The sequence below is a fragment of the Chrysochloris asiatica genome, unplaced genomic scaffold, assembly GCF_000296735.1.
Source record: "Chrysochloris asiatica unplaced genomic scaffold, ChrAsi1.0 scaffold00156, whole genome shotgun sequence".
Lineage (NCBI taxonomy): Eukaryota > Metazoa > Chordata > Mammalia > Afrosoricida > Chrysochloridae > Chrysochloris > Chrysochloris asiatica.
The window spans coordinates 3,129,263-3,156,238 of NW_006408674.1; the positions used below are offsets into that span (position 1 = coordinate 3,129,263).

Below are 26,976 nucleotides of genomic sequence, written 5' to 3' on the forward strand. Positions count from 1 at the left end.
AACTTGCTTGTTCTTGTAGCCTATATTGTTTTGTATTTTTCCTGTAGGTCTTCCTTTCATGAAGTATCGTCTGTTCTTCTAGCCGCTCCAGGCTGGTCTGCTCGTCCTTTGAAGTAACTTCACCTTTTAATAGTTTTGTTTAATAACAGTTTCTGTGCTTTTGTAGCCGTATTCTTTGTTTGTTTATATACTACTCCACAACCCCGTGACTCTTTTAACACTAACTGTCTAGAACTGAGGGTATTGGAGTTAAAAGCAAGACTTGGGGCAAGGGGAGTGGGATGATAACTTGATAGCAGGCTATAGAATATATGAAGGGGTTTCAAAAAGTTCATAGAAAAATGATATTCAAAGATATGCAACTTTTCCACAAACGTTTTGAAATCCCTTCATATAAATATAAATATATATATCCTGGTGTGGCGCTGCAGGTTAAGCGCTGGGCCACAAGGTCAGTTTGAATCATGAGGTCAGCAGTTGAAACCCATGAGCCACTCTAAGGAGCATCTGGTGAATTTGAACCACTGACTTTGTGATTCAAACAGACCTTGTGGTCCAGTGCATTGTCCCACAGTACCACACATATCCTGGTGTGACACTGTAGGATAAGCACTGGACTTCTAACCATGAGCCGCTCCTCAGAAACCCTACATAGAGTTGTTATGAGTCCAAATTAACTCAAAGGCACTAAACAACAATTTAATATGTGTGTATCTTTAATATATGCATATAAATATTTCTAAATAGTGTGTGTGTATGTGTGTGTGCAAGTTTGAGTTTTCTAAAAAGAACACTTTGGTTTTTGAATTTAAAAATCTTTTAAGGACGGGGAAAAATAAAATCTGTCAGCCTTTTCTCGAGGCCACGCGGTCTGTACTGTAACCTCTAAGAGGCCAACGTGTCCTGTGTCCTTGGTGGTGGGGAGTGGAACTGAGCAGACCCTCTCCGGTTTGTGGTTCTCAGGATTCACAAAGTTTCTGCCTGGATTCTTGTGCTTTAACCCTCCCTTGGCCTCAGTTTCGACCATTCTCCTAGTAGTTCCATTGACTTCCTTTTCCCCCTGTTGCTTCTTGGTCCCGTGTACCTGGGAAATCCTCAGTCCTGGACCAATCCAGCTAAGATCTTCATATAACCCCTCAAAGGAATCAAGGGACCTGCGCAAACACCCACAACTGATGCACAAAAGAGCACCATGTCTCGGAGCCTTGTTGCCTTTTTGACTTTGAAGTAACAGGCTGCAGGCTTGGGATCTTACTACCTGGCTAATCATTCTTCCCTGTACACCAAGTCCAGAACAATGTCTGCTTCCACCGTTTCCGATTGTCTTGAAAGATTTGCAGGACCTTTTCGGCAAAGGCAGCCACTCTGTAACTTGAGCTCCGGAGATTAGAAACCAGTGTCCCAGAGAGAAGCTTATAGCTGCAGACCTCAACTGCTATCAAAGGTGGGAATCTCTCGACAGGCAATTTGGCAGCTTTTTCAGTCAGATTCCTAAGAAAGGGGAAGACAACTTGGGTTTTGTCAAGCAATCAACTGAGGAAGTGAAGGTTTAGGTCAGAGACATAAAATGAATATGGCCAAGTACACAAGCTATTCTTGGAATGACAGATAGATGATGATTCTGAGCTCTGTGAAGGGACCACGAGGGCAACTTACAAAGTCAGCACCCAGATTCAATAGTGGTGTTTCCTGTGATGTGATGATATCTTTCTGACTTAACCCACTATTGTTGACTAAATTGAACCATGAGGGTGAGTTCAGTTCCAGACACGAAAGGTTATTAAGTCACCAGAACCTTCTGAGCTGACCGCTCTGCCCAACAGATGCCCTCAGAAGCCACAGTTTTGATTGGACCTTTTGTTTGTATTTTCAAGGCACCCTAAGGAGACTAAGTCAAGTATGTTCCTGAGAGAACTTGTCTGCAACCATCCACTGATTTCAGAGATATGTTTAAACATATTTTGTTTGGAATAAACTGGTTCATGTATGAACTGGAACTCTAGTTGTTAATGTTAAGTTCTGGCAAGTCGGTTCCAACTCATAGCAAACCTACATGGGTTCCCAAGGAGTGACTGGTGGGCTTGAACTGCAGACCTTGTGGTTAGCTGGTATAGGACAGAGTAGAAATGTTGTGCAGGCTTTTCAAGACTATAAATATTTCTGGGGGCAGACAGTCTCATCTTTTTCCCGAGGAGTATTGGTGGGTTCGAAGCACCAACCTTTCAGTTAGTGGCCCAAAGCTTAACTCACTGTGCTACCAGGGCACCTTTCTAACATGCACAAGGAAAAACTGCTGAAGCCATGGTGGAGCGGTAGAAGGCGTCTATGGCTGAGAGAAGGAGAACATGGATGGAGCTCCCTGTCCTCTCGCTCACTTCTTAATCTGAGACAAAGAGACAAATCACTTGAATTATTTGAACGTCAGTTTCCATATCTGTGAAATGGACATCCCATTAATATTGACTTCCCAGGATTGCTGTGAGGCTAACGTAATTAGTATATGTAAATGTATTTAAGGCACCCTGGTGATGCAACCAGGAAACGCTCGGCTGCTAACTGCAAGGTTGGCGGTTCAAATGAATCCAGCGGCTCAAGGGTGGGCATGGCAGGGGGCGGGAGAGGAATGCTGGCAATCTGTTTCCATAAAAATGGTTGTTGTCATGTGCCTTTGAGTTGGTTCTGACTCATAGAAATCCTGTATAGGGCTTCTGTGGGGCAGCTGATGAGTTTGAGCCACCGATTCTGTGGTTCAAACTGACCTTTCAGTCCAGTGCTTATCCTACAGAGTCACACCAGGTCTAGGAAGCCATATCGGACAGTTCTACTCAGTCACATAGAGTTGATGTGATTCGGAATCAACTCAGCAGCACCTACCAACAACAAATTATAGGAAACTGAAGCAAGTATGATTATGTGTCAGTGTGTCTCCTAGAGAGATGGGGAAATTTCAGAGACAATGGCAGTTTCACATTCCCTAGAAGTGTCAGGGAGATTGAGGAGCAGTGACTAGTATTATGAGTAAAATGAAAATCATGTTGTTTTCCAGGGGAATGGGGTAGGAGGCTACTGGAGTTAAAAGGAAGACTTGAGGGGATCGGGGGTGAATCTGATAACTTTGCACAACAAGATATGCAACCTGCCTCCTATGTCCGTTCCAACTCATCGTGACTCGATAGGACAGGGCAGAACATCGGTCTCCCATGGAGTAGCTCATGGTTAGTAGTCCATTGCTTACCCAAGGCACCACCTGGGCTCCTTGGTAACCTGGTAGCTGACTGCATATCTGAGAACCCTACAGAAACAAAAGCAGAGGTGTTCCTCGCTACTCTTCAAGAAAGAGCTAGAACTGCTCAGAAAATGTTCTAGGAAAACATATTTTGACTCTGGGATGCCAAGATGTACTGGCTTGTAAAATAAAAAAGCTGGAAGACGATCTGTCAGAATTTTTCATTGGGAGGGATTGGACCAGATCACCTCTGAAGAATTTCTTATGGCCTCGTGGTCTTAGAAAGTTTGAATCATCAAATCTAAGCCTGGCTTTCCCCCATTTTAAAGGTTCTACTTGGCTGATTAAGACCCATTTTGCTCACTCAGGGATCTGTCTGAAGGCTGATGTGTGGATGTTGAATAGGGATACAGGGATGGGACCCAGGCCTGGACAAAAGGCAGCCATAGACTGGAGAAGGGCATTGTGTTTATAGATGGGGCAGGAGACAGTAGGAGGTGGGATCGTTGACAGAGCAGGAGGAAGAACTTAGAGGTTAGGAGGGTTTTCATTTGGGGAATAATGGGAGAAAGCAAATTGAAGAAGCCAGGGGTGCTTGACCTGGCGAGGGGGAGGTGAATTTAGAAACCTGGATTTGTTAGGAGACCAGAGTCATTCTACATGAGTTGGCCATCCTGACGTAGAGTAGAGAAATGGAATTAGATTGGTCCCAAACCAAGAATTTTCCAGATGGTCTTGGAAAATAAAGAACAGGGGGGTAAGGAGATCAGTCTCTCCTAGCAGAATGTTTGAAGTGATGGACCACAGGTCCAGGGTGTTGAGGATTAAGGCCCAAGACTCCATCTGAATTGAAAGATTGGGCAAAATGGGAAGGCCAGAGTGAGAAAAGTAGTGGTTTAGAAAGTCATGGTCCTTAGGGATATTTGAAGTTAAAATGTTGGATGGCGCAGTTAAAAAAGACTAGAGTTCCAGGGTAAGGTGGTGGGAGTGGATAGCTGCTGTGGACGGGAGATACACACATTCGGAATTGAGGCGATCAAGGGCCCTGATGGTCAGAGACTGTTGGGTGGATGTTGAAACCATGTAAGATGCCAGTAGGTCTTGGGTTGACGAGAAGGACACTGACTGATGTGCCCACGGAGTGTGAAATGGGTGAGGAGTGAGGTGACCTGGAGGCTGGAAGGCTTCAGGGCCACAGAGGGTAGCAGGGTCTCCAGACGTCCTGAGTCAGAGGAGCAGGAGGTATATGAAAGCAGAGGTTTGGGATGGCTTTGAGGATACCAGATCTGCCTTCTGATCCCATACATGTGGGACACAAGATGGATCTCCGCTCTGGAGGGAACGCTGCTGGGAAGCAGTTGGGCCAGGCTGGTTTCTGTGGAAGCCGGGGACAGAGGAATTTCCGCAGGGACCTGAGGCTGTGGGAGAATGTGAGTACTTTGGGATGGGCATTCCAGAAAGCACCGTAGAGGAATGAAGAGATAGGGGGTGGGGTGCGGCTTGAATTGGGAGCTGAAAGGACAGAGAAGAGAGGTGAGCAAGGAGAGTGGCAGTTTGGGCACTGACTGAGAGGTAGGCCAGACAGCCCAGGGACAGACTTACGCAAGAAGGAGTCCTCTCATGGATGGGCCGCGGGCTGGGAGCGCTCAGCCTCTTTGGAAGGAGTCAGCATTGGCCTGGATGAGTGTGCTTCTGCTGATCTCCCAGAGGCAGCCTTACAATCCAGACCCAAGGTTTGAAGCAGACCAGGGACTCTGTGGGTCAAGAGAGAGCTGTAGCCTTGTGGTAGCAGCTCCATGCTGGCTTTGCTGGGAGCCCCCCTGTAAGCATGCCCAGTGCACTGGTCAGCTGTGGTACAGGGAGTAGTCATTGTCCTTTATACTGGGGTTCACTGCCCAGGGCCAGGGAATGACCACTTGCCTGCAGACATACATCTTCACTGCTATTGTATTTGTCAAAAATCCAACTTACAACTTCTTAAGAATACACCTACTGTATAAAGCTAGGCATGCTTTCATTCCAAAGGCACCTGGAAAGGGGGTTCATTGTCTCTGAGGAAACCTGAGAATCATACAGAGTGAAAAAAGAAAGAAAAACCAAAAAACGTGGAGGCAGTTGTCTCTCGGGGTCATGGCAGCGGCTCAGGGAAATGTGTTTTTTCATTTCCTCAAGTTCCACTGCTCATGTGCTCTACAGCTGTGATTTATTTTCAGAGCTCACGTTGGAATTTGACAGACTCGCATGCTGGCCTGCTTCACAGCTGAAACCATTTGCCATTTGGTAGTTGATATCTCAAGTGACAATTTACATTAACGCAGCCATTATAAAAGCAGTCGCCTGTGACTGAGACAGACAGGTGTCAAACCGGGTGGCTGCCGGCAGTATAGCACCAGCAGATGCTCGGGCTTCCTCTGCAGCGGCACTGCCAGAGCTCCACCAGACCGAGTCAGGCCTCTTGGTTGAGGGGGATTTGGCCGTACCCAGACTGCTTCAAGACACATAGATGATGGAGCATGCTAACATTACTGGTATTTGTAGGAGGCTGTGCATCCTGGTGGTACTATAGGATAAGCACTGGATTGTTAGAGAGCTGGAGTTTAGACCACCAGCCTACTCCTCAGGAGAAAAATGGAACTTTCTACTCCCGTAAAGATTTACAGCATAGAAACCCTATAGAGGGGCCATGAGGAGTTGGAATCCACTCAGTGGCAGCGCTATGGGTTAATGAGCTGGACTGCAGTCATTTGAACCTCAACGTCGGCAGTTCAAGCTCACCAGCCACTCTTTGAAAACCCTATATGGGGTCGCTATGGGTTGGAGCTGACTTGACTGCATTTAACAACAACAACAGAAGACTTGGTGGCACAATGGTTAAAGAGGTTGGCTGCTACCCAAAGATCAGTGGTTCAAACCCACCAATACCTCTGCAGGAGAAAGATGAAGCGGTCTTCTTCTGCAATGATCTACAGCCTCAGAACCCCTGTGGAGCAGTCCTACTGTAGGGTCACCATGAGTCTAAATTGACTCTGGCCATAGAATCATCCTACAGGAGTTCTTGGGTGGCGCAAATGGTTAAATACTCAGCTACTGACAGTTTGGCAGTTCAAAGGCACCTAGGAAGAAAGGCCTGGCTACCTGCTTCCAAAATATATGCACATAAAAAACAAGCCCATTGTCACTGAGTGAATTCTGACTTACAGTCACAGCCTTGAGAACCCTGTGTCTTAGTTCTGCATATGTGGGGTCACCATGTGGCATAGAGTCAGTGGAACTAACAACAACTGGAAAAATTTAAATTACACAGGTGACTCGTATTACATTTCTTTTGGACAGGGCTGGTATAGAGTATGGGAGCAACAGGGAATGGAGAAGAAATGAGAGGCAGACAGGTCATATCATGAAGGGTTTGGTAAGGAGGCCTTGTAAGCAGTGAAGTTTTAAGCCAAGGTGCTCATGGTTAGAAGTGTGTGTGAACCGCTGCTAGCCATGGGCGGTAAAGGATGCTGAAAGAAGGAAGCTACAGAGGAGGTCCTTGCAGGTCTCTAGTGAGGGCGGATGAGGGGCCCTAAGCCTAAGACAAAGGAAAGGAAATGAGGAGAAGCAACTGTGCTGGAGTTGGAGGACTGGAGGGATCAGAGACGACACCTCTAGTTCTGACATTGTTTTCCGTGTTGACGGTGATGTTCTTGCTGATACTTGGATACTTGCGGAGTGGTGGTGGAGGAGGTGGTGATGGTGCTGTGGAGATGTAAGGGGAGCTGCTTGGGGTGGAGCCGTGGAGCTGAGGAGAGGCAGGCCTGGTCCTTGTCTGTTTCCTAGTGCTGTTGGTATAACAGAGACACAACATGAGTGGCTGTAGAGAGCAGAAATGAATTTCCTCACAGGTCTGGAGACTAAAAAGTCCAGATCAGCATCTGAACCCTGTTGATTCCTTCCCTTAGGTAGTCCCTAGTGTTCCTTGGTTGCTTGGTTTATACACAGTCTTCCAAGGCGTCTGACTTCCTGTGCATGTATGTATCTTTGTGTGTATGTATGTGTGGTGAAAATATACACAACAAAACAAACTCAACAAATTGCTCCAGTTAAGTATAATCTGCACTTTTTGTAGTTCAAGGTAACTAGCTTTAGAACCCATCCTACTTGGGTGGATCTCAATTAATATAAAAAAGAAACCCTTTTTCCCAAATAGGATTACATCCACAAGTATAGAAGTCAGGATTCCAGCATATTTTTTGCGGGGGAGGAACACAACTTAATCGATAACAATGCTGGGGTTGTAGATTTAGAATCACATTCAAACCTGGGCATGCTTAAACTTGCAATGAGGAACCTAGGTGAGAAGAGACGATGCTGAGGATGAAGGTCTAGAAGTTAAAGGGCAGACAGGAGACCAGAGTGGACAGTGATGTCTCAGAAGCCAAGGGCAGGGAAGAATTATGAGGAGTATGCAGCGTGTCATAGTGTGAGGTTCAGCAATGCAGTCAGATAAAGAGAGGAAGGAAGAAAGAAAAGTTGTGGGTTAGTAATAAGGAAGTTGTTGGTGATCTTGGCAAAAGCCATTTTCTCGGGGTGGGGGGAGACAGCAAATTCAGAGGGACATGAGGCAACCCATGCAGACTGTGAGGGAAGACAGCAAGGCATTTTGAATTACATGGATGCCATTGATTTGTGTTTTTGCTGCTGGGAATTCCAAGAAGGGAAGACTAGCTACAGCCCATTGTCCCCATGTGGAGAATGCTTTCCCCACCTCACCGTCAAAAAAAAATACCTCTCTCTCTCTTAGGTCGGATTTTGGACCTGAAGACTGGGACCGTCAAGAAAGAAGGGCAGCAGTCTTCCATGAGGATGTGCATGGGCTCGCGGCGGTCCTTCATCTGCAGGATGAGGTCTGTGTAGACAAACATCTGGTGGGGGCTGGTTTGCTCCCTTATGTGGCCCGCCATTACGAGCCTCCACCAGCTCTGCTAAGATCCACAGATAGACTTGGTTTCGCTCTGATGATGATCCCATCTTCTTGACCTTAACATGTGGACAGCAGGCTCTTGGTCTGTCTTGGAAGAGCCTCCTTGCTCCCAACCCATCGTGCTGATCCCTCACGATTTCTCCCCATCCCTACATAGACCTCTTCCTGTCCACTGTGTATGTCAGCTTTCTACCCATCCTACAAGGCCCTTCTCCTGTCTAGCCCCTCCAGGCTCTATGTTTTTTATTTAAGTGTGTTTTATAAACAACCTAATGATTTAATACTTACCCTTCTTTGTCCTTGTGACAACTCAGGTGCTTTTGATTGGTCTTCAATTGTTATATTATGGATTGATATTTTAAGTATTGAGGCAAGAATGTGTTCAGCCTGTTCAAAGAACTATAGGGAGGTGATCTCTTGGGAGTATGGCACGGTAGGGTCAGCACTGGACTGTGAACCACAAGGTTGGCAGTTCAAACCCACCAGCTGATCCTTGGAAACCTTATGCAGGGTTGCTATGAGTCAGAACCGACTCAACAGCACTTAATAACAACAACTCTTGGGAGCAGTGTAAATGGGATTGGGGGGAGATAAGAGAGGAAGTTGAGAGGTACTGGCTATTGGATATTAGATCTGACAGCCTCTTAAGATGTTGGCTTTTACTCTAATGAGATGGGAGGCCATTGGGGTTTGATCATATGAGTGGCTTGTTCTGAAATACATTGAAAAACATCCTTCTGGCTTTGTGTGGCAAGCAGGCTGAGGTGGGCAGGAGGAGGATGAGGAGAAGTGAGGAGGCTATTGTACTATCCAGGTGAGTGATGTGCTGATAAACAGTCCTCAGCTTTTAAGCCTATTTGAGAGAGAGAGAGCCAGCTGAAAGGTAAGATGCGAAGAAAGACAAAATCCAAATCGAAAAAGTCTAAACAATTTGCCTGGCCAACCGGAAAAACGAAGTTTCCATTTACCAAGATGGTGGAAGATAGTTGGAGGAGCAGGGAATTTCAAGCATTTTAAGGCTGAGATACCTATCAGACACCTGAATGGATAAATTCAGTAGAGAGTTGGATGTGTAATTCTGGAATTCAAGGGAGCACTTGTGACTGAAGATAACGCTTGGGGATTGACATCCTGGACATGGTATTTCAAGCCTGAGACCACGGGAAATGACTTGAGAAGTTTGTAGATGGAGGAAAGAAGAGATCAGAGGACTGAGCCCTGGGGCACCCCTGTAGCAGAGAGATAGCGGGGAACCAGATGAAAGAGACTGGAAAGGAGCAGCTCGGGCTGTGGAGGAGAACAGGAGAGTGTAAACAGGGAGTTTCTGGAAGGAAGGTGTAATCAATGGCCAAATGCTGCAGGTGGGTTCTGAGGCTTGGTCCCTACACCTCAGAGGAAGAGTCAGCAGGAGCTGGAGTTGCAGGCAGGTGAGCAGAGCTTCTCCTCATATAGAGAAGAAGATTGTCCCTGACCTGGGTCCTCCGGGATCTCCTTTAGCTTCTGTCCTCATAGGGGGCCCACTCCACAACCTGCATCCTTCCTGGGTGTGGTGGCTTTAGTTTAAAAGGTCCTTTCCTAGTGTAGTCAGCTTATAGTGGAACCAGGCAATAGGGACAGGGGCAGGACAGAAAGAGGGAAGGAGGTCACAGAGGAGCCCACATCACAGCCCAAACAAAGCCTGCCCACTGCTTCTACACAGCAGTGACGTTGCCTTAGCTTCCTGCTCCATCAGATCCCCTTCTCTGTCAAGGCACCGACATGCTCAGTGCTCAGGGGCGGAGACCCACTCGTGTCATTGGTCACTCACTTGTTTACTCCTGGAACTGGCTTCAGCATGTATTGGCTACAATGAAGCTCCAAACAAAAGAGACTTTAAAATAAGACAAAAATATCTTCACTAATTCAAAATCATTTTTTAAAAGCAAGCATTCCAAGGAAACTGCTTATCTACAGACTGGTGAGTTGGCCTCATGTTATCCAGATCATCAGTGTTGGGACAGAACCTTCCTCCTCCCTCCTCTCTGGCTGGGCCCTCAGAGCCAGAGGAATCGCTTTCCTCCTTTTGAAGAAGAAATGACCCTTTAGGGGTTTGAGTCTAGCTGTCCTGTCCTCCGACTCTGCCCTGCTCCAGGCTGAATGTCTGAAATTCTTCCAGAAGACACAGATGCGCTCCCCTTCATCACCTGCCGCAGGTCACAGAGGATGTTGGAGTGACCGAATGCATGCATGTCTCCATTTGACGTAGGATGGAGTCTCTGGGCTCACCCGGGCTGTCTTTAGTCATAGCAGGGTCCTCCTTGCAGCGCCTGAACCATGAAAGTCTATGCACATCCTATCTGGGTGGACGTTTACTAGGTGTTGCTATCTGCCGTCAAGGCAACTCTGACTCATGGCGACGTTTTTACCAACACAGCGAGACATTGCCCGTTCCTGAGTTATGCTTACAGTTGTCAGTGTGTTTGAGTGTGTTGTGCGGCCATTGGACCCGTCTGTCTCACCGAGGGCCTCTGCACCCTTACTGCTTACTGGCCATCTGCCTCACCATGTCCTCCTCCGCTAGCAGTGGATGTTTCCTGAGGATGAGTCCAAATCAAGCGAGCTGGACAATATTCTCTTGTGACCCATAAGGCTGGCGTTTTGGCTCATTTTTGGAAGTAGATTACCAGGCCATTCGTCATAATCAGTCTTAGTCTGGGAACTCTACTGAAACCTGTCCATCATGGGTGACCCTGCCTGTAGTGGGAACACCACTGGCACTTAGCACAGCACCAGCAGCCTGGATGTTGAACGGCACCATCTAAGGAGCTCTGGTAGTATAGTGATTACGGGTGGGACTGCTAACCTCAGGGTCAGCAGTTCAAAACTATCAGCTGTTCTGCAGGAGAAAGATGAGCGTTTCTGCCCCAGTGAAGATGTATAGCCTCAGAAACCCTATGCAGGGTCGTTATGAGTCGGAACCGACTCCATGGCACACCACACCACCAAGTAACTCCCTTATTAGGAAGTTTACTAGAATTGTCATTTCTATTAGTAGACTATTTGAAATACCATTATCACTGCCCTGTCAGCCATATTCAGCTAGTTTCCCTCTGGGGACATACTCTAAGTTGTTTTTGCAATGCCAACCCCACACTAAAGCTGCGCTGGCCTCACCTCTGAGACGGACATTACTGCCCTCTGCCGCAAGCTTAACCTTCTCCTCCAAATGAACCAGCAGACGACCACGTGGTTTCTGCAAGACACTGGACGTGGCCTGCCAGGGAAGGGCAGCAGTGGTACGGCTGGAGCTTGCTGTGATAACCACACTGGTGTGCTGCTAGCTGTCCGAGACCTCGAAGCAAAACTGAACTCTTTTCTTTGCAGTCTTGAACATGAAGACATCAGGACATGCCACCTAGTTGGGAAATGTTGTTGTTGTTATGTGCCGTGGAGTCGGTTCCGACTCATAGCGACCCTGTACAGGGTTTCCGAGGCTGTAAATCTTTACGGGAGCAGAAAGCCTCATCTTTCTCCCGCGGAACAGCTGATAGTTTCAAACTGTTAACCGTGAGATTAGCAGCCCGATTCATAATCACTACACTTGTTGTTGTTGTTAAGTGCTGTGGAGTCAGTTCCGACTCGTAGCGAACCTGCACAGGGTTTCTGAGGCTGCAAATCTTTACGGGAGCAGAACACCTCATCTTTCTCCCACGGAACCGCTGGTAGTTTCAAACTGCTGACCTTGCGGTTCACTACCAGAGGTAAAAAGTGAGCATGCCAGGCACCCATCAGCCTTGGACATTCAAGCCCAGGATGCTGAAAGGAGAGGTCATCGTGGGTGGTGGGCCACCTCATATACCCTGTCTCCCCGAGAAGGACCCATAGGAAGGCCACTGTCCCCACCAGGATTGCAGAGATCTGGTCAGCCCTACTGTCTGAACACTGAAGGGGAGGAGGCAGAGTCGCTCCAGCTGTGAGCCCAGCGCACAAGAAGATGCTTCTGTTCCTCAGCTGACAACATCTGTTTTGAGTTGATGTCTCCGCTCAGACCTGAAGAGACACTATTGCTGTCATCAGCCCCTTCCCTTGTTTCCTGAAAGGCGCCCAGTTACACTGAATGGTCTGAGGACTGAGCAGGACAGGCTCCTATTGTCTTCTGTCCATCTCTAGATCGCTGGTTGGGCCCTAAAGCGATCCCAGTGTGCTTTATAAAGAGGCTCCCTCTCCCTGGCCTTCAGTAACAACTCAAATTCAAAGGTGTGCAAACTTGCTTCTACAGTTAGGAAGATATTGGCCGTAGGTCTCACCTCTGAATCTACAAATGTCAGTGAAGACTCATCTGCCTGCTGGCAATACTGTATGTTTAATAAACTTGCCTAGGTCTTCACTCATTCTAACATATTTCTCAAATCTTAGGTGTGGAAATGCCCCCTTGGACCACCTTCCTTTGAACAGAATACCCACCATGAGGAAAAGGTTCAGGTCAGTAGGCCTTTCTGATGTGTTTTGGGGCTGTGCTATCAGATAGCTTGGGGGCCCTGGTAGCTTAGTGGGATTACGCGTTAGGCTGTAGTTAGTAGTTCAAATTCACCAGACGCTCCCTAAGACAGAGATGAGGATTTTTGCTGTCCAAAAGATTTACAGCCTCAGAAACCCTAGCCAGGGTTGCTGTGAGTTGGAAGTGACTATGGCATGCAGCAGCAGCGGCGGCAGTCAAAAATAACTAAGCTAGGGAGTAACCAGCGCTAAGCTGACTAAATGTAGAGGGAGTCTAGAGGTCCCTACAACAGGGTGGTCGTTACTGAAAGGGAGTAGGGAGTTGGGTAGAATTTATTCTGGACTCTCAGATCATGTGAAACCAACTAGGAGCCGTCGAATTGATCCCAGCTCCTGCCCATCTGATGTGTCACCAGAGCAGACCTGTGCTCCACAGGCTTTTCAAGGGAAATGAGGGCGGTGGGCAAATAAGTGAGCACATTAGCTCAGATGTCACGGGGTCATCACCCTCCTCGCTCCTCCACCCCACGCCCCACCGCCAATTTGATGAAAACAGTTTCACAAGCTTTCTTTCTTCAGGAATGGCCTTGGCCCTGTGAAAGAAGGAGAAGCTCAGTATGCTGTGGTCCACTGCACAGGCTACATCAAGGCTTGGCCGCCAGCCGGTAAGCAGAACCTGCGTATTTATTCCCTGGGAACTGGAAATCATGCCACCTTACTTTATGAAGGATACTATAACATCCTGTTAGAAATGTGTTCTTATAAAAAGAGGCAGGCGAGAAAACCTATCCAGAGAAGCAGCAACACCAAAGATGGAGGCAGAGATGGGGACATGGAGAGAGGGAGCAGCTGAGGACTCTAGACCCATGGAAAGAGAGGGACTGAGAGCTGGCAGCCAGGAGGCAGGCTTGCAGAATGTGCTCTTTGGTGGTGTAAATTATTATATACTGAGTGTTTAAAACAAACAAACAAACAAAGAGCTAAAATGAATAGAGAGAAATACTGTTAACTGATGGTACATGGAGGGGATTATAACCAGTGTAATGAAACAAAGTATATGATGTGTTGAATGTAAAGAATGTTGAATGTTAAACAGCTCTAGCTCTGTGCTTCAGTAAACCTAACTCCCCCCGCACCCCTAATTCAGTGCCTGGAAGCACTCCACTCTGCAATTCAGCCTCCTGCCCACCCAGCCTCGTGTTCTGGGTTCTGCTGCCGCTGTACCTCTGCTGCTCCTCCAATGTCACCCTCTGTCACCTGGAAGGAGGAGGTTTAGTGCACAGGGACCCCAGGATCTAGAGGATGCGCTTCCCTCCTGGCTCTTCTTACTTGATGGCACTGAGATCCTCTGGTCCTGCTTCTGACGTGGCTCACTTTCTACCCAGCCACTTTCTACCCAGAGGGCTGACGTAATGGTTTATGTTAGAGGTCCATAGGTCCTATTTGCATGCCAGTCATTTAGAGTCCTGGCGTGGCAGCTTAATGCACTGGACTGCAAAATGGGTTTGAACTGTAAGGTCGGGGGTTCAAGCTCACCAACTGCTCCTTGGAAACCCTATATAAGGTTGCTGTGAGTCAGAACTGACTCAATAGCACTTAACAACAACATTCAATCACTTGGTGGAAGTTACAAAAACTGGCTAGAAGAGCCATATGAAATAATACCCTATACCACATAGTTCTATGTGATTTTATCTTAGCACTCATCTGCTGGTGGTGGTGGTGGTGATTATGTGCCACCTGAGTCAATTTCGACTCGTAGGGACCCTATATAGGGTTTCTGAGGTTGTAATTCTTTACAGGGGCAGAAAACCTCATGTTTCTCCCATGAAACAACGGAGATTTGAACTGCTGACCATGCAGTAACAACCTAGTTCATAATCTACTACACTCCCAGAACTCCTTTAACATCCATATCTATACAGGAAAAGGACCTTTGGGGCCTGAAAAATATAGAAAAATGGACTGACACCCCTGTGTAACGTCAGGATTTGGGGAGGACTTTGTATTGAGGGAATTGAAAATTTTTACTCATTGACCCAGAACTCTGTTTAGGAATAAAAACTTCTCAGAGCTCTGTGTAGGCATCTCCTATGAGATATTAAAACTCTAAACCTATGAACCATATAAGTTGGAGGCATAAGTATTATTGACATTTTTGGCTGAATAAATATGTTATGAGGGCTGTTTGCACGTTATAGTGTACTTAGGAACATCCTGGTCGCTACTCATTGGTTTCCAGTAGCACCCCCACTCCTGTCCCCTCCAGCCACCAAAGTGTGACAATCAAAAATATCTCCATTCATTGCCAAATGTCCCCTGTGAGGTAGGGGGCAAAATCGCCCCTGACTGAGAATGACTGCGTTAGTGTTACATTGTTCTTTGGGTGGAGGTTGGACTGCCTGAGAATTCTTATCATCTTAGATATTTAAACGGTCCACATCAAGCAGGAGTCAGAATAAGGGAAACTCGTGTACTGTCTTCCCCTGGCCCAGCGAAACCCCTCAGAGCACTTAGCAAAAGGAAATCCAAAGTACACTGCCAGGAACACGTGTACCTCCTAAGGTGTGTGGGTCTCTTTCACAGACATTTGCTGTTGTTAATTGTTAAGTGTCGTCGACTCGGTACCAACTCTTAAAGACCCTGTATAGTGTTTCCAAGGTGCGGCTGGTGAACTTGAACCGCCGTCCAGCGCATTAACCTGCAGTACCACACCAGGACTCCCACTCTCTCTCACACACATATCACACATTTGTGTTTGCTTTTATTTTCTCTAGGAACTGACACTGGCTCACAGGCACTTAATAGTAACAACCCAGGAGTAGCAAACTGACCTGATGGGATTTGGCTTTGCTTTTTCATTTCTTTCTCTTTCGACCCTTTAAAAAGCTAACTTCACTGTCTTCATGTTGCAGTTTCTGGATGAAGTTTGCTGTATTTCTTATTGACATTTATATATAATGTGCCCTTTTTTCTGGATGCTATCAAGATTTTCTCCTGATCTTTGGTTTCATAGAATTTTGATTATAATTTCACTATGATATGTCTTAAGAATGTGTGTGTATGTGTGTTTTGGTATTTATTCTGTTTGTGGTTTTCTGAAATTCTTGGATCTGTGTTTTGATGTCTTTATTTTTAGAATGTTCTCATCCATTATCTCATCAAATATTTCTTCTGCTCATATTATTTCATTCATTCTCTTCTCTCTTTCTTTTCTTTTCATGATTTAAGTACACTTATGATAAATCATTTACTATTGCCCCACAGATTTTAAGCCTCGGTTCTTTGCTTTTTTCTTCTTTTTTTTCCCACTTTGTGCTTCAGTTTGGGTAATTTCTGTTAACCTATCTGCAAGTTTACTAGTTCTTACTTTGTCTTTTTCAAGTGCACTGATGAGCCCATCAAAGGAAATTTTTCTCTTTGTTTCTACATTTTTATTTCTAGCATTGCCATTAGACTCTTTGCTTATCATTTTCAATCTTTCTACTGAAATTCCCCATCCAATTATGCATGTCGTGTACCTTTCCCACTAGAGTCTTTAAAGTATCAATCATAATCATTTTAAATTCCTAACAATAAGGTGGTCTTTGGAAGTAGGTTTATTTATTGCTTTGTCTCTTGAAAGCAGGTTATCTTTCTTGCTTACTTTGTATGTCTCATAATTTTCAATAGGATGTTATGCATCCTGCGTAGACTAGCAGACACTAAGCTGTATTGTATTTATGCCTGAAAATGGGCATGGCTTTTCTTCGCGAGGCTATCAGTCTAGGAGGTTGGATCCGTGTCTTGATGAGTTCACCTCGATTTGGGTTTTGTTGTGGCTGCAGTTATCCTAGGTGCACCACTAGTTTGACTTCCTCTCACATAAGGTTTCTCAGCATCAGTATTATTGACAGTTTGGGCTGAAGAAATATTCGAGAGGGCTTTTGCACCTTGTAAGGTACTTAGGAGCATCTTGGTCTCCACTCATTGGTTTCCAGTATCACTCCCTTTAGATTGTGAGAGTCATAAATCTCTCCATACTTTGCCAGGTGTCCCCTGTGGGGTAGGGGACAGAATCACCCCTGGCTGAGACCTGCTGCGTTAGAGGTATAGTGTACTTATGGTGGAGGTTGGGCTGCTTACGTCACCCTCAGTTTTCAGCCTTCTCTGTGTACCTGTGTCTCAAAGAGGTGTCTGCATACTCTGACCCCTTCCCGAGCTGAAGCAAGGGTGCCTGCTAACCTGGGAGAGGGTGGTCTGATCCATCCTCAGTCTTAGGAAGACCTGCGCCTCGGTCTCACATACAGGGATTCTCAGCGACTCTGTTCCTTCTCCCTTTGGCAATAAAACACTGACTTACATATTTACCAGATCTGTTTTGGAAAAGGATTTTCTGCCTCTCTCCAAGCTATAGTTTGGGTTAGGCCCAGGAAATTATCTCCCCACTCCTCCAGGAGCAGAAGATTTTATCTTTTACTCTCCCCCAACCTATTGCTAATGTCAGTTCCTTTGTGGTTAAAAATACAAAACAAAACCAGAAACAAAAAGGATATTTTAAAACCAAGAATAGGAGAGAGATAGTCTGGTGTTGTAGGATAAGCACTGGACTGCTAATTACAAGGTCTGAAGTTCTAACCCACAAACTACTCCACGGACAAAAAAATGAGGCTCTCTGCTCCTGTAAAGATTTTCAGCCTCAGAAACCCTGCAGAGGGTCTTTATGAGTTAAAAATGACTCATAGGGTCTCTGTGAGTTAGAATGGACTCATAGGGTCTCTGTGAGTTAGAATGGACTACTGGCAGTAAGTAGGTGGGTGTCTTAATCTGAAAAGGATTTAAAAACCTTTTGCAACTATCAGGATTTTTGTTAACTGTTTTAAGTGCCATTGAATTGGTTTTGACCCATAACAAACCACATAGGGTTTCTGAAGAGCATCAGGTGGATTTGAACCATCAACCTTTAGGTTAGTAGTCCAGTGCTTATCCTACAGTGCCACACCAGGATTCCCACGATCATGCTTACTGGTTAAATAGTAAAAGCACTCTCTCCATTGGTGGGTATAAATAAGCAATGCCTTCTGTTGCAACTTTGACTCAGTACAGCACTGGAGATCCCAGCCTACTTCAATAATAGAGAATAAAAATATCTTAAAATAATTGAGAATGAAAATGAAAGACACTCTAAAACTATGATTTTCATATTATGTATATGTAAAAAGTAGAAGAGAGTCTATTTTGTTGTTGTTAAGTGCCGTCAAGTCGGTTCTGACCCATAGCGACCCTGAATAGGGTTTCCGAGGAGCAGCTGGTGAGCTTGAACCACCGACCTTGCAGTTCAAACAGCTTTGCAGTCTGATGCATTAACCCACAGCACCACACCAGGACTCCCGAAGAGGCTATAAACAGTTGGAAATGATAAGAATTTGATAATATTGATGAATATGAGAAAAACACCTTGACATTAATAACAAAAATTAAGAACACATACTTTTTAAAGAGCCAGTTTCTATTTAAAATTCCTGTGCATTTCTTAGGAATAAGTATAATGAAAATAACACCAGAACTTGATAGATAAAATATAAAATTATATGAAAAGGCATGCAAGTTAAGATATAAGCAAATAACTAGGTTTACCACGTTCATATATGGAAAGAATTAACCTACATTCTTTGAAAAGTACTTTCAATTCAAGTCAAAATATATTTTTATATATTTTTTTTCAGTACTTGACAGGTTGATCCTCAAATTTATATTTAATAGTGCAAAAACTATGTTGGGGCCATGTCTGATTTCCTTTGGCTTCACAAGGTGGAAAAAAAATCAAACTCAAAATCAGCCCAAGGTCGATTCCTATGAAATGAAGGTCAGACATGCTTCCACCCTACAACCTTCTTTATTCTGACACCAACTATCCCTCCCACAGACTCTCTGCTTCACATCCGCGTTCGGTAATCCTTTGCACAAGCCACACAGAACTCAGACACAATACAACACAATGCTCATGAGTATGGGGTTTGTTAGGGAATTGAGCAGGTTACAATTCAGGAACAAAACCAACTCAGGATACAGCAGTTTTCCAATTGGGAGCGCCTCTTCTCTGCTCTACTACAGACATGCCTCACTCTTGTCTTTGGCTTCTCAGCCATGTGGCCCCGTGGCCTCCTCCCTGCTCAGGCAAATGTTGCAAAGCTCTTTTAACCAATCTCTGAATACCCATAAGGCCCATTCTGCAAGCCAGCCTCGTGCCTGTAGGCACTCAGCCTTACTCAATCCCTGAGCTTAGAGCCCATAGCTGCTCTGTCTCTCCAGGCCATCGCCTCTGCCTCTGCCTTCACCTCTGCAATCGCTGCTTCTCTAGGTCAGGATCTCACAGTCTGCTAAAGCTTTTCCTTCTTGATGGGCCTGGATCATCTGGTCCTGGGATTGTCTGTCCTTGAGATGGCTCCTTTTACACCTAGCTTGATGGCAAAACTAACCAATCCCAGCCTTAGAGTCCTATATACTCTATTTGTATGGTCCCACCCAGTCACTTGGGAATTAAGAAGATGTTGGATAAAAAAGTCATATCAAGGAAATTCAAGGTACCACAAATTATAAAAGGCCAAGATTGTTCAGGTTGAATTTAAATAAAAACAATAAGGAGGATAAGGGACTTTACCCTATAAATTATAAGTTATTTATGAGCTATTAATTAGTAATCAGTCCTGGTGTAGTGCTATAGGGTAAGCACTGGACTGCTAACCACACAGCTGGTGGTTCAAACCCACCAAATGCTTCTTGGAAACCCTTTACAGGGTCTCTGTGAGTTAGAACCACCCTGATAGCACTTAACAGTAACATTAGCAATTAAAATAAGACTTATAAACTAACGGACCAAAATAAAATCTCAGAAATCTACATATCTCACAGAAGTACCATTAAAATAATGCAGTGGGAAAAAAGGATTGGATAAAACAAAGATTCCCGGGTTCCATATTAAAAGTGAATTTGGGGTTTGTGAAAAGTTAAGACTTGAGGTATTTGTAGGAATGGAGGATAGCCCTGGTAGCACAGTGGTTAAGTGCTTGGCTAGTAACCACAGAGTCAGCAGTTTGAACCCACTAGGTATTCCATGGGAGGAAACACCTGACAATGTGATCCTGTAAAGATTTCAGCTCAGGAAACCCTATAGGGTCGTTTCGCTCTGTCCTACAAGGAGGTCAGGAGGCAGAATCGACTCACACACAACAGAAAAATACGGGAAAACTATCTTTTTTAACATCAGACAGAGATTTCTTAAGACACAAAAGGTTGTTGTTGTTGTTATTGTTGGTAGGTGCCATCGAGTCGGTACCGACTCATAGCGAACTTATGCACAACAAAATGAAACACTGCCCGATCCTGCGCCAACCTCACAATGGTTGTTACGTTTGAGCCCATTGATACTGCCACTATGCCAGTCCATCTAGTTTGGGGGTCTTCCTTTTTTTCTCTGACCCTCCATCTTACCAAACATGATAGCCTTCTCCAGTGACTGGTGTCTCCTGACAATATGTCCTAAGTATGAGAGACTAAGTTTGGCCATCTTGGCCTCCAAGGAGCACTCTGGCTGCACTTCTTCCAACACAGATCTGTTGGTTCTTTTGGCAGTCCATGGCACTTACAATATTCTCCTCTACCACCATAACTCAAAAGCATCAGTTCTTCTACGGTCTTCCTTATTCACCATCCAGACACAAAGGTACACATCCTAAAATTTAAAATAACCAATGCATTTTACTACATCAAAATACAGAATTTATATACAACAAGATGTCATTCATAAAAATAAACTATAAATCAAAGATGAGGAGAAGATATTTCCAGTGCTTATAACTAAAAAGGGATTAGCATGAATTTAGAAGGATTTAAAGAATCAGTAAGTTAAAGGACAACCAAATGGGAAAAGTGGGCATAAGATAAAACAGACAAGAAAACCCAACTTCACCTGTATTAAAATTCATGGTAGTTAAAACAACAATGAGATACTATTTCATTTTTATCATTTTGGCCACTCGTCTTATTGATTTTGCTTTTCCAAATGCTGTTTCCCCTCACTTTATTTTAGTCTGGCCTGATATTGCAAGGGAAATGCCAATTTCATGGTAAGACAAACTCTTAGCATCCTGTGGACAAGGTGGAGGAAGGAGGCATACAAGTACCTGTGTCCTGAAAGTCTACAAAGATAACCCAGGGCAAGCTTTTCTCAAGTCTTATATAGTTTTTTGTTTTGTTTTTATATTTTGCTCATACCTTAATTTTTACCTTCAACTTACAAAAACCAACGTTCCAGATTTTAGAAGCATATTATTGTTTTGTGTAGCTCTTCCGATCACCCCCACAGTCAAACAAGCAAGCATATACTCCATTTAGCTGAAAAAAAAAGGAGGGAGGGGTGCGCTCTGTTTTCTGATTCTTAAACACAGTGTATGTCTTTAAAGAGACCACAAGAGACATGATGCAGGTCAGTCTTCCCCCAGCCTTAACCCCGACTCCCAACAGATCCATTTCTCCTTGGGGACCTCCATTGTACCCAAAGCATAGTCGATGATGTTACTTATCATCTCTCTTACTCTCTGAGATTCTTGGAGGTGGGAAGTAGTCTTACTCATCTCAGTATGAAGCCCTGGGAGTAGATATTACTCTGTGTCGTGTGACTGTTGGCATGTACAGGGTAATGGGGGCAGTGAATCTTAATCAACGGCACTTGAAACTCTGCCATAGAAAAAACGGTTGAAAGAGCCCCGGGTGTTTATCTTAGAGAAAGTGAGACATGATTTTTGTCTTCAAATATTTGAGGGGGTGTCATATGAATGAGGAATTAAACTTACTTAGGGTAGTTCCAGAAGGCACAAATTGGACCAAAGGGAGGAATTTACCAGAAGGCAGATTTTTACTCAGTAGACAGAAATGGTCAAAGGATATGAACAGGATGTTTAAATCAATCAATCAATACAAATACATGCACACATATGCATGTTGTGTTTGTGTGTGGACACTAAGCTTATGGGAAAAAGTTGAACCTCAGTATTAATCACAAGTGCTAATGAGAACAGATTCTTATGATTTGTTATTACCTACATGACAAAAAAGACAAAATGCCCAGTAATTAGTAAAGTTCAGAAAAATGATCACTTATGTATTGTTGACCCTTGAACAACACAGGGGCTAGGGCACCAACCCTCCTACAGTCAAAAATCCACAACAATTAAGCCCTACAGGTAACCAGAAGCCTTACAGATAACATAAACAGTCAACGAATATTTTGTATTATACGTTTATTATGTATTTGTTGTCGTAAAGTGCCATAAAGTCGCTTCCAATTCATAGCAGCCTTGTATATAGTTTCCGAGGAGTGGCTAGTGAGTTTGAACCACCGACCTTGCAGTTCAGTCTGACCCTGTGATCCAGTGCTTATCCTACAGCCCCACACCAGGATTCTCATATACGTTACACCCACGTAAAAGTCTACGTTTTCAATTCAAGATAAATAGATATATTGTAAAAAGTGCAAGCTTTTCACGTGTGCTTGCATAGCTTTAGAATGGCGTTGTGAATTTCCTTTTCGTTTTTTACAATGGTCCTTACACTGCATTCGCTATCTTGAAAGAGAAGGTAACTGTAGCAGTTACAGGTCCCAATCAGGGGTACTCAAGCAATCCAACTTTTTCTTGTAATGTCAGGATTTTCATCTGCTTCTTAGGAGCACTTCCAGGTTCAATAGTGGCACTCATGGGTCCCATGGTGTTGTTCAAGGTTCACGGTATTGCAGTAAACACAATGAAAGCTCAGCAGGAGCCTGGAGACATTATGCAATTTACTGGAGAAATGAATTGCTCACGTGGAGATGATCAGCGTCACGTATAGTCCGTTTTTTTTTTTTTTTATCTTCTTCTCAATGGACCTGTGCAATTCATACTCTTTTGTTATTCGAAGGTCAGTTGAATAGCTAGTGGGAAAATAGATTAGTATAGACCTTCTGAAAAATAACTTGGTAGTATGTGTTAAATGCCTTAAACTATGTATTCCTTAAGATACAGGAATAGCATTTCTAGGAACTTATTCTAAGGAATTTTGATTGAAGATGTATATGTGTTATACATCTAAACTTTATAAAATTCGAAATCACCTAAGTTTCAGTGATGGAGAATCAGTCAACATCAGCGTCTGTGTGATAGAATACTAGGCAGCCATCAAATGGATGTGCTTTGAAAAGATGCTTGCAAATAAGGCTAACTGCTATAAAGTGTTAAGGAAAAATTGTTGATGTTGTTATGTGCCATCGCATCAGTTCTGACTCATAACAACCATGTAAAACATTTCCGAGGAGTGGATTTGAACCTCACATTTGTGGTTCAAACCAACCTTGGGGTCCAGTGCTTATCCTGTAGCGTCACACTGGAATTCCATGGAAATACCACAGGTTATAAAGCACGCATCTCATGATCCCAATTTAAATGTGAAATTATTAACTACTGTTGTTATTGTTAGATGTCATCAAGTCAGTTCCAAGTCCTAGCGAGCTTGTGCACAACAGAAAGAAACATTGCCTGATCGCACCATCCTCACAGTGATTGGTCAGCTTGGGGACACACTGCTGCTGCCACTGTGCCAATCCACCTTGTTGGGGGTCTTCCTCTTTTTCTCTGACCCTCTACTTTACCAAGCATGATGTCCTTCTCTGGTGACTGGTCCCTTCTGATAATAGGACCGAAGTATGAGAAGCAAAGTCTGGTCATCTTGGCTTCTAAGGAGTATAGTGGTTGTGCTTCTTCCAACGCAGATATGTTTGCTCTTGTGGCAGTCCATGTACTTTTAATATTCTTCTCCAACACCGTGACTCAAATGCATCAATTCTCCTATCATCTCCCATGTTCAATATTGAACGTTCACTTGCATATGAGGCTATTCATGGCTTGGGTTCAGCACAGCTTAGTCATCAAACTGACAGCTTTACTCTTGCACATATTAAAGTTGTCTTGTGCGGCAGATTTTCCTAATGCAATATGTCATTTGTTTTCATGACTCTGCTTCTGTGACTGTTTATGGTTGATCCAAGCAAAATGAAGTCTTTGTCAACTTCAATCTTTTCTCTGTTTATAAGGATGTTATTTATTGCTCCAGTGATAGGTGGAGGTGGTGTGCTGTAGAGTCAGTACCTACTTATAACGACCTTGTGTAGGCTTTCCGAGGCTGTAAATCTTTACAGGAGCAGAAAGCCTCATCTTTAACCTGTGGTACAGCTGATAGTTTCAAACTGTTGGCTGTGAGGTTACTAGCCCGATTCGTAAGCACTAAGCTACCAGAGGTCCATGAGGTGCAACCCATATTTAAGGCGATGGTCTTCGGTACTCATAGGTAAGTATTTTAAGTCCTCTTCACTTTCAGCAAGCAAGGTTGTATCATGTGCATATCAATGGTTGTTAATGAGTCACTCTCCAATCACGGTCTTCTTCATTAATGCAGCTTCTCGGATTATTTGCTCAGCATACAAATTGAATAGGCGTAGTGAAAGAATATAATCCTGATTCTAAACCATTCAGTGTCCCCTTGTTCTGTTTGAACGACTGCCTCTTGGTCTATGTACAGGTTCCTCATGAGCACAATTAATTATTCCAGAATACTCATTCTCCACAGTGTTGTCCATAGCTTGTCATGATGCACACAATCAAAACCCTTGGTATAGTCAATAAAGCACAGGTAAACATTTTTCTTGTATTCTCTGCTTTCAGCCAATATCCATCTGACATCAGGAATCACACCTCATTCCACATCTTGTCTGAATCCAGCTTGAACCTCTGGCAATTCCCTTTCAGTGTACTGATTCAGCCATTTTTAATTATCTTTAGCAAAATTTTACTTGCATGTGACAATAATGATATTGTCTGATGATTTCTGCATTCTGTTGCATTACTTCTCTTTGGAATTGCCACAAATATGGATTTCTTCCAACCAGTTGGCTAAATTTCGTGGCATAGATGTCACATGGCATTGAAAATTTTTTATTTGTATTCTATCAATTCCCGGGGCCTTCTTCTTTGCCAGCGTCTTCAGTGTACCTTAAACTTCGTCCTTCAGTATCATTGGCTCTTGATCATATTCTACCTCTTGAAATGATTAAACATCATATATTTCTTGTGGTACAATGACTCTGTGTACTCCTTCCATCTTCTTTTGATGCTTTCTGCATCATTCAATATTTTGCCTGTTTTTGTTATTAAGTGCCATCAAGTCAGTTTGGACTCATGGCGACCCTCTATAGGGCTTCCAGGATGGCTGGTGGATCTAAGACAGTCAAGTTCTTATCCTACAGTGCCACACCAGGACTCCATTTTGCCCAAAGAATCCTTCAATATAGCACGCCAGACTTGAATTTTTTCTTCAGTTCCCTCAGCTTGAGAAATGCTGAGCATGTGCTTCCTTTCGGTTTTCTAACTCCAGGTCTTCGCATGTTTTTTTATACTGTTTGACATTGTCTTCTCAAGCTTCCCTTTGAAATTTTCTGTTCAGCTCTTTTTTTTCCCCTTATTAATTCTAATTGCTGTAACATCTCTATACTGGAGAGCAAGTTTCAGAGTCTCTTCTGACATCCATTTTGGTCTTATCCTTCTTTCTTGTCATCTTAATTTTGCATTCTTCCTGTATAATATTCTTGATGTCATCTAACAATTCTTCTGATCTTTGATCATTAGTGTCTAATGCATCAAATCTGATTTTGAGATGATCTCTAAATTCAGGTGGTGTATGCTCAAGTTCGTATTTTGACTCTTGTGGACTTGTTTCAATTATCTTCAGCTTCAACCTGAACTTGCATGTGAATGATTAATGGTCTGTTGTACATTCTGCCCTTGGCCTTGTTTTGGTTAATGATATGGAGCTTTTCCACTGTCTCTTCCCACAGATGTAGTCAATTTATTTTCTGTGTATTCTGTCTGGTGAGGTCCACGTGTTCGGTCATCTTTTACTTTGTTTTAAAAAAGTATTTGCAATGAAAAAGTCATTGGACTTTCAAAATTCTATCATGCGATTTCCAGCATAATTTCTATTACCAAGGCCATGTTTTCCAACTTTTTATTCTTCTTTGTTTACATCTTTTGCATTCCAATCACCACTAATTTTCAGTACATCTTGACTGCATGTTTGATCAATTTCAGACTGAAATTTCATCATCACTGGTTTTAGTGGTTGGTACGTAAATTTAAATAGTAGTGGTATTAGCTGGTCTTCCTTGTAGGTTTATGGATAATATCATATCACAGACAGCATTGAATTTCAAAATAGATCTTGAAATGTTCTTATTGATGCTGAATGCAACACCAGTTTGTCATTCCTCTTCAATTTGTCATTCCTCTTCAATTTGTCATTCCTCTTCAATTTGTCATTCCCGGCATAGTAAACCACATGATTTTCAGATGCAAAATAGCCACTACCAGCCCATTGCAGCTTACTAATGCCTATGATACCAATCTTTATGCATTCCATTTAATTTTTGACAGCTTCCAATTTTCCTAGATTCATACTTCATGGATTCCATGCTCTGATTGTTAACTGGTGTTTACAGCTGCTTTTTCCTCATTTTGAGTTGTGCCCGTCAGCAAATGAAGTTCCCAGAAGTTTTATGTTTTGTTTTTTAAGTTTTTATTGTGAATTGAGTGCAAGTTTACAGGGCAAATCATGAGTTTTATATTCAACAAATCATATACTTTGCGTCATTACGATGATTATTATCCCCTCCATGTACCATCAGTCAACAGTATTTCTCTCTATTCATTTTAGCTCTTTTTAAAAAACAAACAAACAAACACACAGGCATATATAATAAACAACCAAAAGGCACATTCTGAAAGCCTACCTCCTGGCCGCCAGCTCTCAGTCCCTCTCTTTCCATGAATCTAGAGTCCTCAGCTGCTCCCTCTCTCCATATCACCATCTCTGCCTCCATCTCTGGTGTCGCTGCTTCTCTGGATAAGGTCCCGCATTCCACTTGTGCTCTTCTCCCTTGATGGTCCTAGGGTCCTCTGTTACTGGACTATAAGATTGACTACTCCCCGTTTTTGTTACAAAACTTATACCTTTACAGTTGTGACCATCGCAATTAGTTATGATAACAATTACTTACTATTGAATCATAAGAATCTTATCCCCATCTCTTTTCACCAGACCCGTCTAGACAAGATGAAAACTATTCAATGGGGACTCTGTCTTCCCCTGCACACTCTGAAAGTAAACTCCCTCTTGAAAACATGTAAACCAGTCACTTTGTGCCTTTATCGCCCTTTCATTTTAGGCAGCCAATGTCTAAGTTGTGCTC

The 26,976-nt window shown here is 43.8% G+C and overlaps 1 protein-coding gene across 1 annotated transcript in view; it reads left to right on the top strand.

The window, feature by feature from the left end:
- The window catches only part of ARNT2 (aryl-hydrocarbon receptor nuclear translocator 2), a 207,574-nt gene that overhangs the window by 86,117 nt on the left and 94,481 nt on the right, over positions 1-26,976 (top strand). The window contains exons 6-8 of the mRNA XM_006870911.1: positions 8,010-8,112; positions 12,585-12,650; positions 13,245-13,330. Coding sequence (XP_006870973.1) covers positions 8,010-8,112; positions 12,585-12,650; positions 13,245-13,330 — 255 coding nt within the window. The remainder of the gene's footprint in view (positions 1-8,009; positions 8,113-12,584; positions 12,651-13,244; positions 13,331-26,976) is intronic.